Source organism: Zosterops lateralis (assembly GCF_965231275.1).
Source record: "Zosterops lateralis genome assembly, chromosome: 3".
Lineage (NCBI taxonomy): Eukaryota > Metazoa > Chordata > Aves > Passeriformes > Zosteropidae > Zosterops > Zosterops lateralis.
In genome coordinates, this window is record NC_139764.1 from 21,378,539 (window position 1) to 21,390,575 (window position 12,037).

The 12,037-nt window shown below is 38.9% G+C and overlaps 1 protein-coding gene across 1 annotated transcript in view; it reads right to left on the minus strand.

Moving 5' to 3' along the window:
* Nucleotides 1–4,073: 4,073 nt before the first annotated feature.
* Nucleotides 4,074–12,037, minus strand: part of NVL (nuclear VCP like) — a 37,871-nt gene continuing 29,907 nt past the window's right edge. Inside the window, exons 20-23 of the mRNA XM_083857834.1 lie at nt 11,610–11,686; nt 10,076–10,164; nt 6,114–6,184; nt 4,074–4,337 (exon numbers count right to left, since the gene is read on the minus strand). Coding sequence (XP_083713960.1) covers nt 4,293–4,337; nt 6,114–6,184; nt 10,076–10,164; nt 11,610–11,686 — 282 coding nt within the window. The 3' untranslated portion in view covers nt 4,074–4,292. The remainder of the gene's footprint in view (nt 4,338–6,113; nt 6,185–10,075; nt 10,165–11,609; nt 11,687–12,037) is intronic.

Sequence of the window (12,037 nt, forward strand, 5' to 3'; positions counted from 1 at the left end):
GGCATATAATTCCTATGTAATACACAAAAAGCCTTAGCAGCTAACAAATAATAAGAACTGCCAAAAGCCCATAATTTGAAAGGTACTCAGCATAGTTTCATCCCTAAAAAAATTAGAAGCATTTCTGAATGCCTGGTAAAAGTAATTAGGACCAGCTGGCCCTACTTGATGTATTTTAAACAATGAATTTAAGTATGACTGGTGTTTACTCCAAAGGCATGACATAGAAATATGAAACACTAACATAAAAAAATCCCACATATGAACCATCTGCTTACTGTTTTAAGGAATTAAATAGTTTTCATTAATACAATTAAAACAGCTGGCAGAAATGGGTTAGTGTAATTTTTGAAACATTTTATCTGAAAATTGGAGGGAGCTTCAATTAACTGGTGAAGAACAAACTCAACCTAAAGAGCATCAAGAACCCTGAAAATTGTTAACCCAACTGTTCTTTTTAAATCTATTCAGATGGAATGAGTTAACTTTGGTGTGTCTTACGTGTTTATTAGGGCTTGTTCCTGTCTGTTTGGAAAACATCTCCTTGATGTGAAATCAGTCAGGAGTTTTAACTGTCACCCAAGTGTTTTAGTTGCAGTTGAATTGTGCAGAGCTCTGAATCCCCTTCAGGGCTTTTAGAAAAACCTGCAGTTTTCAGAATAAATTTCCTTGCATGGCTTTTAACACTCCCTGCCCCCAATTATCTGTAGCTGTTTAAAGTGGAATAAGTAATGCATCCTGGAATCTGATTGTACTAGGCATTAGTTTTCCCACAGGACAGGCGTGGGTATGCTCCTCTTTGAGAACAACCCTTGCCTCCGGCATTCCCAGTTTGCTGTTCAACCTGTCTGCTTCCAACATTAACGTGCTAAATGGGTGCATCTGTCTGCTTGCAGAGCTCTGTGTTTCAGGCCCTGGGCAGAGCTTCTTCCCTGGAACCAGAGGTCAGCTGAAACAGCTGAGACTTCCAGTTGTGTGTCTCGGAACTCCTCTGGGACCTCATTAGGTGAGCACATGAGACAAAGGTCTCCAGATGTTGAGATGTGGATCTGTTCATGGTGAGTAGCCACTGTCAGATGCTGAGGTCAGTGGCTCACCTCTGCCTCCCTGACACTTACTCCTTCTATCAAGTGAAGTGGCATGCCACAGCAGAGTTTAAGCAGAGCACAGTTCATTCCTTATTTAATGATGAGGTTCAGCAGGTGTGATAACATCAATGCTACAGACTGCAGGCTGCCCTGCTCCTGTTGGACTGAGAGGAGGAAAGTGACTTTGAAGCAGCAACCTTATGTAAGTAGTTTGGCACAGCTTTTGGAAACTGTACTCCTCTGTAATTTGGAAGTCTCAAAAGACTTACAGCAAAGCAAGTTCTGCTCTTTAGCTTGCACATTGCAAGGCACAGGAGCCACTTCTGGGTCTACCAACATTGCTTCTGCAAGGTCCTAGGAAAACAATCTGATAAATAGGTATGTCTGAGTCATGTGGATCTGCCTTTAGCACAGCAACCTGCAACTCCATGCAACTCTTCTCCAGCCAATCCTCTGTTTCACAATCAAATCAGAAGTGGGATACAAGACTTCAGGCAGGACAAAGATGTGGAAAAAGTTTCCTATTGAGCCAAGAATGAAGACAGCATTTTTCTTTTCTCTTTTTGACAGTCCTCTGCACTGCCTCTGCCCTCTCTCCCTGCTTAAGTTAGCATCTACTATGCTCTGGGACAGGCCCATTCTTGTGGGTTTGATATGTTGTTAGCCTCAGGAAAAGGGAGAAGAGAGTGGCATGATGAACAATTTCTTGATCTTGTCACAACAGAAACAAGATGCCTGGAGGCAAAACCTCGAGGCATGTCTGCTAAGAGGATGGTAGCTGCATAAGCAAAACAAAATATTTGTCTCTATTGGGTGAAAAGGCTCGTTCCTTAAAGCAGTTCCCATTTTTCTGTGTACAAAGGATCTCTTCTGTACAAAGGCTCATTGTTTATTTAGTGATATATACTACAGCCTAAGCAGAATTTCCCACAAGGAGCAGTGTGGGTGCAACACTTGTGTGTGAGCAGGCAAATGGAATTCAACTGCCTACCCTTGTCTGCTCCTTGTGCACATGGAGCCCAGACAAGGTGAGGAGACAGGATATGGACACTTGACTCATCCAGCTCTTTCTGCCTTTCACCTTTTAAAATTTTCTTCTTCAAACCTTCCTGCACTCCACTTGCTCTTCCTTTATCATGAAGAACAATCATGAGGCACCTTGAATAATAAACATGTTTTGTGCTGGCGCTCTTGACAAGACTGTAGTGCTATTACTGCTCCTTGATAGCATTTCCTCCCTTATCTTGCCTTGCAAGTCCTACTTTGCTTTCTTGCTCCATACGTACACAGGAATATCATCATAAAAGGAAAGGAAAATTCTTAGGTGGGTATCCCAGGGCTTGAGGACTCCACTCCTGCCTAAGCTCATCATCTGCAGCTACCCTCAGGTATGGTAGCAGGAATCTTCTCTGTATATCCATAAAGGAGAAATCACTTATTCTTTTCACTGATCCACTCAAGTGGATTGAGTGTATCATTATTATTATTATTATACTGTTGTAGTATTATGAGCTAAGACTGAGAGAACTGTGTTTGTGCAGGCTTGAGAAAATAAAGCTTAGGGAGAGAACTTACCACCACATTCCAGGGATGGTTACAAAGATGATGGAGAGAGATCCCCTTTTTACAACAGTGACATGGAAATGGTGAGGGGTAAGGAGTGCTTCCAATTGGAAATGAGGAAAACTATTCCACTAGTTGATTGTTCTCATAGTGAAAAAACTCCCCAGGGAAGTGGTGGATTTCTCAAAATCAGACACTTGTAAGATTTAGCTGGACAGGGTGCTGGGCCATCATGTCTAGACTGTGCTTTTTGCCAAGAAAGATTGAACCAGATGATAATTGAGGTCTCCTTCCAACCTGGTATTGATTGAAAATGATGATGCTTCATATTGGATTTCTGGGAATCATAGCTGAAACTTCAAGCCTGATTTACAATTAAAAGCACATCATCATCATCATCTGCTTTATATACAGGGATCTAATTTGTTAGTCTTATGAGTCAGAATTTGAGTCACTGAGGCTCCAGTTTCCCTAGGAGAGGGAGGGAATGTCATCCCGTGTTGAGCAAAAATCCCAGTGGTAAGAAAAAGCTGCCATGAGCATCAGTATTTTTAAAATGCAAGTCTGTGGTGATAAGTTACATGTGATAACCTTCAACATGGACCTTTGGGTAAGAAGGTGCAGTAAGATTTCTTGTTAGGTGGCAATTCAGAGAAGAATTAAGATATAAGGTATTATTCTCTATCAAGGTCAGTCTTAAAAATTAGATCTGGTTGTTCAGGGTATTTGTTTAAATGAATTCAAGTAGGAGATAAAATGATCTTCCTCAAGTCTTTTAGTAAGTAGAGGGGAATGCTTGCAGATTAGGTGTTGCTTACAAAAACTATTCCATTGGGGTTTTTCCCTGAAGGCTTGTGAGTTTCATAATCTGTCACTTTCCAGTGTTTGTCTTAACTTGGATACTTCCCAGTTTTGAAAACCTATCTGTTTAAGAAAAATAATTAAGAACCAGCTTGTTAAGTACCTCTTAACTCCAATGTTTCCTAGGTTGAATCATAGTATCATAGCACTTCTCCAATTTCCAAACTTGACTCTTTCCTATGTAACCCTCCCAGCTTGCCATCTGTGGGCAGTTTATTTTGGTGAGGTGGAAGGAAGCTGTTAGCAGCTCTGAGAACCTGTGCTGGCACAATCATGTGTCACTGTACTCGGGAAATGCATGATTAATGCTGTGATAACATCCAGTGCAGCACTTTCCCAGCCTACTTTCACAGCTCTGTCCTCCCAGTGCTTCTTTCAGTGTCCTTGTTCTGGAAAACAGCAATTTCCTCTGATGGTTGAAAACAGCTATTAGAGCAGTGTAAACATTTGGAAAGGATAGCCTGTGCCTCAGAGATTTTTGATTCAGGGCACTAAATAGATCAGAACAGTATTAGCTTTTTAGCACTAAAAGCATTCATTTGGAAAACATAAACGGTTTTAAGAAGGAAGCATGGATTGTGGCTTTTATTCTGGAGACAGTTAAATTAGGGATGCTTTAGAGCAGTAGGCTGTGATGTCCTTTTTTCAGGTGCAGTATAAAAAGTTGAGAGATGGATTTAGTACAGCTTCTTCCCAACCTGGCTCTTGAAAACAGGCACAGGAGCTGCAGAACTCTTCACCAGTGTAGAGTTAGTCTCTTTTGGGAATTGTCCACATGTATCACCTGCACAGCGACTGGTGCAGTTCTTCATACATTATTTGATCCTAACAGTGCCAAGAGAAGAAGAAAAATACCTCAGACAGTGGTAAAAAATTACACAATATTTAAAAGTGACTTTGTGTATTATTTAAGCAAGTGAAACAAACCAACTCAATGAGTCACTAGCTGCATTTTAAAACATTTACAAACAAAAACCTAAATAAGGCAAACCCCCACTACCCTGGCTGATGAATGAGGTTCTCCAGGGAGAGTCACCAATGGTGTGTGCTGCCCAGAGGCCTCAGGCAGAGTTCCTACAGTTCCTATTGCCATGCTGGATAAGATGGCACCTTCACTAAGAAAGCACTGTCCTCTTCACCACAGGAGCTGCTGAACTGACACTTTCCTCTCCCATCTAGTTCTGCACACTGAACAGACAAGATCATCCTTTGCTAGTCTAACTTAACTGTTCCTTAACCCTTTTCACCGGCCACTCAAAGGAGAGTCTGAGGAACAGAATACTTCCACGGATATAGCTGGCTTCAGAAGGTGATGTTTGCTCACAGCTTTAAGAATTGTTTTTGTTTATCTTGGATCAACCAATTAAACCAAACAGAGATGTGTATGGGCTAGGAGAGGTAGATGCAGGAGATCACTAAGATGCAGTTCTTTTAGCCCTTTTTTAAATTTTTCAGTATTCCATAGTAAGGTCTGTAGAGTTTTTGTCAGACTGAACTTGTTGAGCAGATAGGAAGTAGCATCTGGAAATGGAAGATAAGTATCTTGCACTACAAAAGATACTTCAAAATACCTAACTGAAAAGTCTTCAGATGAATATAACTGAAATATAGGAGTCTCAGACATATGATATTTAAGCTGCCTTTGAGATGCAGAATAAACCAGGAGGAATATGTTCTAATACTTAACAGTGTTTGCTATGTTAGAGGAGATGTTTTAAATTTTTGTGGCTGTTTTCTTAGGCTTAGATTAGCAAAGGGAGGACAACAACCACCATCGTCTTTAAAGGTTCTTGGAGCCACAGATCACCTTTCAATTTTATGAAAGGTCACTGACCATCAAAATAGAGTAATAATGAAAGGAAATAGTTTACTAACTTCTCTCTGACTGGTGTTACATGTGAATACATTAATGTTTTCTGGCTGCAGTACACTCTTGGCAACACATGGAGACCTAGACACAAGCTCTGCAATAATAGCAACTCCTATATATTAACTTTGAAATTATAGTAATTAAGATTACTGAACCAGCTTTCCTTTCAGTCATTTAAAGGAACAAGGCGTAAGGAAACATTTACAACAAACTTCCTTGACAAATCCAAATAATGAAAAAAACTGATAGGAAATAACTGAGATAATGAAGTGTGTTTTATGTCTCATCTCAAATTTACATCTCTTGAACATCAACAGAAAGGGCTGAGCATCTTTGTGTGTCATCATCACTGGGGAGGAAAGGCTGTGGCAGGATGTGATTCACTCTAAAGGCCTTGACTTTTAACTGAAAACTCAGCAGACATAAGAGCTTAGGACCAGGTTAATAATCAATTTGGGAATGTCAGTGAAGTCCAAGGCACCACACTAAAAAGTAACCTTGGTATCTTGCTAAGCCATCTGCAGGCAGTGCATCATCTGCAGCTGAAAAGGGAGGCTTTAATTTCTGACCTTAACACAAACAGCAGGTTTGTTTAATGCAGAAACAGGTAGGGTCAGTTTGAAATCCATCTAAGTATGCTGCAACCTTAACCATTCCCACCAGTCTCCAGCATCAGAAGATTGTCCTTCCCAAGGGAGTAATGAGCCTTACAACCTTGATCATTATCTTACCTGTTTGGACACTGAAGACTTCACTTTCCTGAAAGCTTCTTCAAAGTGTTTACGAGAAATCTTGATTTCTCCTTAAAGAACAAAGCAGAATAAATTACCAAAATTGCAGACAACTGACACTCAAATGACTGTTGCATGTATTTCAAGGCAGCATTCATGAAACTTAACTAACTGAATTTCCTTAACCTTTCTGGAAGTGAATCCCTCAAATTCTGCTGCTTCTAGTTTTGGACTTTTTTTTTTTTTTAAACATAAATTCAGTATTAAACTTCCCTGTTATTAAGAAGTACCTACAAAACATTTTGCTATCATTCCAGTTCTACTCAATTTCTAAATAATTGGCTTCATTTTATTGCCTTCTCTGGCATTACCCAGAATGAAAGCTTTCACTGCCACAACTCCCTGTGTTTAAGTTTATGCAAATTGCCTTTTTGGCCTTAATGCAACTATCCACAGTAATTATTCCTAATAATAACCTTTAGAACAGGTTTTTGTAGTATGTTAAAACATAAGCATACCCCAAATAAGTCATGGATTCCTCTGCTCTCACAAGGAAGTAATTTGTTTAATCTGGATTTAAGAATCCCAAGATGCCACTACTCACTACCGTAAAAGATTCATTATAAGCTAACACTATGCACAGGTATCAGATATGACAGAAATACAAATTGTAGTCTTGTTTGGTGCATTCTTTTCATCTCTTTCATTAGGATGATTATTGCTTTTATTTCCACCTCTGCCACATGAAATAGGATGTGCCAACATGAAAAAACTCTTAAAAATTTATGTATCTTGAGTCCGAGTTAAACAAAAATCTTCTGCTGATATATTAAAAGACTAAATAGCAAATGGAAGATACTAAATTAAAAATGAAATACACCTTGTCTAAGGTATAAAGCAGAAGAGCAAATAGCCTACAGTTATTATTACCTGTGCTAAAAGTAAAGATGAAGGTTAAAGTTCAATGAACTAAACAAACAACCTCACTGCTCTCTCATCTCACTTCTCTGCGGCTCATGTTCAACATTCCTATTAGCAGATAAAGTTATACCTGGAAAATCTGAAGATGCAAGTTTAAAATATCAGGAATTTAACCTATTTCCTCAAGGAAAAGCTATTTACTGTAAGAAATGGTTCAACTTGGGACTTTCCCAGAAGACAGACTGTTCTAGACTGAGTCATTAAAACTCCATAAAACAATAAAATGAAGCTGCAAGAATTAATTGTTGCTTTCACTTTTGTTTTTAAGGATGTAATTTTCAATCAAACTGTGACGATGCTATAGGGAGGGAGAAAATCTGCTAGGTAATTGACCTCTCATTGCAAGTAAGTTAGTCTACTTCATGCTTATTATGGGATAAAAGCTTGCCCAAAGCTTGATCATGTATAAAATGTAGCTGTGAGTAATCTAGACTGTGGCTATTGCATTAACACAATTTGCCTTGATTTCTGATGACAAAACCATTTAGTCTGAATAAGTAGGTACAAATATTTTATTGTTTAAACTCATTTATATTGTTGAATTAAAATAATGAAGTATATCAACACGTACAATCTTTTAAAAATAAGACAATATGCTGAAAACTCTAAATATTAAATTGATGTTTTCCTATTTATATAGATGAGTGAGGATAGGTGGTTCCTATCAAACAAGGACCAGATCTTGCTTTTCAAATTCAACTGCAAAGACGCAAAACTTTATTCTTGCTTGTTAAACCACACTTGCTCTTAACTGCTCTAACAAAGTCTCATAGATTCTCTGCTTAGGATCATCCTTACAGACTGCAGGTGATGTGGGACCACTGGCTACCTTTTATAAAAAACGTACAAAAAGGGTCATAGTTCAGAAGGTCTGTATTTGTCACTGCAGCTGAAATAGGAGTAAGAATCTTTCCTATTATTCCTCATACCATGTACATTCTGTGTGACTAGATCTGTTTGAAGTAAGTATACAAGAAGAAGCTAAAAAGGTGAGTTAAGATGTCAATGGGAAGAAATCACCAGGAGCACATGGTTCCAAAGTTTCTGAGGAACTTGACTGAGAAACTGCAGAACTGCTGCTGTAGGGTGGGTCCCACCCTGGCAGTGGTGCTGAAACCACTTTTATTCAGCATCTTCAGTGGTTTGGAAAAGGGAGGCAGAAGTGAAACTCCAAGTTTGCAAATGACAGTGAACCTCCGTGGGCAGTCAGTGCTGGCCCAATGATGAGGAAATCCAGGAGTGCTTCATAAAAGTGGAAATCTGCCCAGTTGTTAGGAATTTCCCCTACGAACTTCTGTATCTGGCAATTCTCAGACCACAGTGACTAACATGATCAGCTTGCCTAAGCCTGTTCAGGTTGGCAGTAGAATTTCTGAATTCTCCTAAGAAATATCACAAAAAGGATACCTTTCCATTTCACTTTCTAAAAGCACCTTCAAGCAAACCACGGCTGAGCCTTAAAAAAAACCACACCCCTGAATTTATTCCAGAGGGAAACTATCAGGTATAACAAGAAGTTGCAACAGTTTCTCTCCTTCTAGAAAGGAGCAGCTCTGATTCCAAAGGACTGACTGAGGAGGACACTCAGCCCCATCCACAGCCAAGCAGAGCATGGGAGGGGAGGCAGCTCAGTGTGTCCTCCTCAACACTGAGGGAAGAAAATCCCCAGTCTTATCTTGAAGATAAAAGTGAACAGAGTCTCAAATCAGAAACCTCCTCACATGTTTTCATACCCAATCAGGGCTGAAATCTTGGAAGCCCAAGGACAGTCCAAGCAAACAGCTACTATAAACATGCAAATCAAATTGTACATGTATTATGGACTTGGGGGCTGCTTACACATTCACAGAGTCAGGGCTTAGGCTGCAATCCTAACTGTGAGGGCTGAATTCAAGGGATGAACAGCTTTGAACAAAGCCTGCTCTATTCTGAGCAATTTTAAAGTGACCAGGGTAAACTCAGCTATTTCTACCTCAACTCAAAAGTTTTATCCAGCTACAGCAAGCAAAATGGGTAACCAAGTCATACAACAGGGAAGGGTTTTATAGCTTGGATTTTTCTCCTCCTCTAGTTGAACATGCTTGTTGCCTCAAAACAGGGAGTACAAACACTGTGCTCTGGAAGCCTACTGTTGCTAAAAACCAGACAAGACTGGATAGGTGCTAGATCAGAAAGAATCATTCAAAGCTATTAAAATACCAGTGTTGTTCTTAGAAACCATAATGAAAGCCTACAATATTTTCCAAGGACATAATCTGAAACATCACAATTCCATTTTAGCTTTGCATTTTAACTTAAGGGTAAAATAACAAACAAAATTACTGGGAAAAAAAATCTAAACAGACAGGCATTTTATATAAAAGTTTCAATCTATAATTTAAAAATCCCCAGGAAAATACAACTTAAACCAGCAGTTGAGACAGATAATGAAAGGGCAGAGATTGTACTTGGATCAATTTATAACTCCCTGTTAAAGTCCTGGCAAGAGGCACTGATGAGCTAAGCAGCAAAGATCAAAAGTGGCACTGAGATTTTCCCAATTATATCAGTGCTGGATGTACCTGTTCAGTTACACAACACAGCTGGTGCCAAAGGTAGGAGATCAGGGAAGGTGCAGTTTACAACCCTCCTCCAAACATGTCAGTGTAATTAGTCTTTGGTACTGACAGGGAAAATTGGCTAAGGGTATTTAGTCTAGAAAATAATCAGTTTACATAACCATTTAACAGAAACTTTTCTTTAAGGTTGCAACCTTCAATTCTTTAAAACTAAGAATTATGCTGAATTCTAGCATAACCATTTTTCCTGTACTCTCCCCTACCTCCGCTTATATAACTTAATTTTTGTTTGGCTCAGAAGTCAATCAATCAACAATGTACAGCTTTCACAGCCTTATGCTTGTCTTCAACTACTTTAAATACGTTATATTTCATTTATCTTGTCATTGTTCAGTTAAAATTTTCTTTTTAAAGCTTTCTTACCCTTCTTGCTTTGACTGTTCTGCAGGGCCATTTCCTGTCTCAAGGCACAAATGGAAGCCTCACGCACGAGAGCTGAAAGGTCTGCCCCTCTAGGGATACAAACAACAGGTTATTTGGGGATAAATTTATATTTTGCTGATGGCATATAGAAAGACAAGACACTAAAAATGACATTAAAATTTGGTTGTGCTGTCACAAAGTTTCATCTTAAGAATACTGGAAAGAGGTCTGATGATTACACAGTCTGCAACCTTCATTATGGAGATTTTTCAGATTTCTGCCACAAATTAAGATCAAATTAATGAGAAACAAGGGAAGAGGCAAAACTCCCAGTCAGCATTTTTTAAAATGCCAAAGGGTTGATCAATACTGTGCCACTTCTCAGGAATATAACTCCTTTTTTTATAAATCTTGTGAAGGATTCAAATGAAATCCCTCACCATTACAAAAAGGAGCTGCTCAAAGCTGCATCAATAGTAAAGTTAACATGCTCTTGAACTTTTCACATGTCTTTCAGCTGGTTAAAATCATCAAACCAAAAAAAAAAATTCAAAACCAAAAAAATATTTCAAAATCAACTCCCCATGCTTCATTTGGGGGTACTAGGCATAAAGTATTTAAAAATCAAAAATTAAACCCAACCAGATGGGATTTAAAAAACTCCAAACAACCAAAATCAAAGATATCAGAACCCACAACAAAAAACCCAAACACACGCACAAAACCCCCAAAGTCAAATTACAGATAAACCCAAGCATCAAAAAACCCACAACCAAACAATAAAACCTCAAACAAAAAAACCTCAAAACCTCCACAACAAAAAACCAAACCAAAACCCCCACACTCTGAACAAAAAAACCACTGGACTATAAACCAGAAAGTGAAAGGTATAGAAAAAAAATTACTCATCTTTCCCAAGTAATACTGTGGCAAGCAGCCTGCTGTAAACTGTATCTTCAGTGAACTCCATAAAAACATTGAGTATTACTGAATTATTGAATAGCTTAAAGCTTTTTAAGTTTTATGGACCATAATTGCAAATTATTCTGACAGGGATGGCCATCAAGCCTTCCCTAAAGCCACACCTTGCTATTCCCAAAGCACATGCTGAAATGGGCCCTCATTACATTGTCAAACAAATTGCTCTCAACTCTGTCACAGAACATGTTGGTTATGGCTGTTTACCCAATTTGCTTTCATCACCATTGTGTATGGGCCCACAACTTTACAAGGGCTCTTTGCTTCTCAGATGATGCAAGAATTATAAAATAAAACCAAAGAAAACCAAAAGGCCTCCACTGTTCTGTATTTGCAACATGAAGACTATTCCAGATGAAGAAGACTTTAGCATCCATATATTCCTAACAACTTCTTGGAAAAAAACATGAGGGAAAGCAAGAAAAATACCCTATGGGAAAAGGTTTACAAAGTTAAGAAACCCATTTAATAATACCAGCAAAACACAACTGATCATGCATCGAAGACTGCTGGGACTGCACATTAAGTTTGAAAGTCAAAACTAGAAGATACTCACGTGTAACAATCACAGTGTTGACTGTAAGCGATTTCCTCCAGGCTCACGTCGCTGTCTAGGGGAGGCCGGGTGCCATCCTAAAGGAGATGAGGGAAGGAAAAAGAGAAGGTAAGAAAACATTTATTTTTTTACATCTGCCATCCCTGAAGTGATTAAGTTTCTTTAATCAGGATTCATACAGGGGTCTGACAAGTTTCCTGCTACATCCACAAATACTAATATTTTTAATCTCGAACTGGCAAGAAGGATAATCAGCCTTAAAACCATTCATTAGAAAATGTTAAGCAGTGTTAAATTTTAACTTGCCACCCACAGATTAGATTTTCTCTAAGGAAATGATGGCCAGCCTGCCCCAGGGCATTGGAACACCAACACTATCCCATATGTAGGCTTATTTTTAATAATGGTTGGTTGCTTCAGCAGCTTCA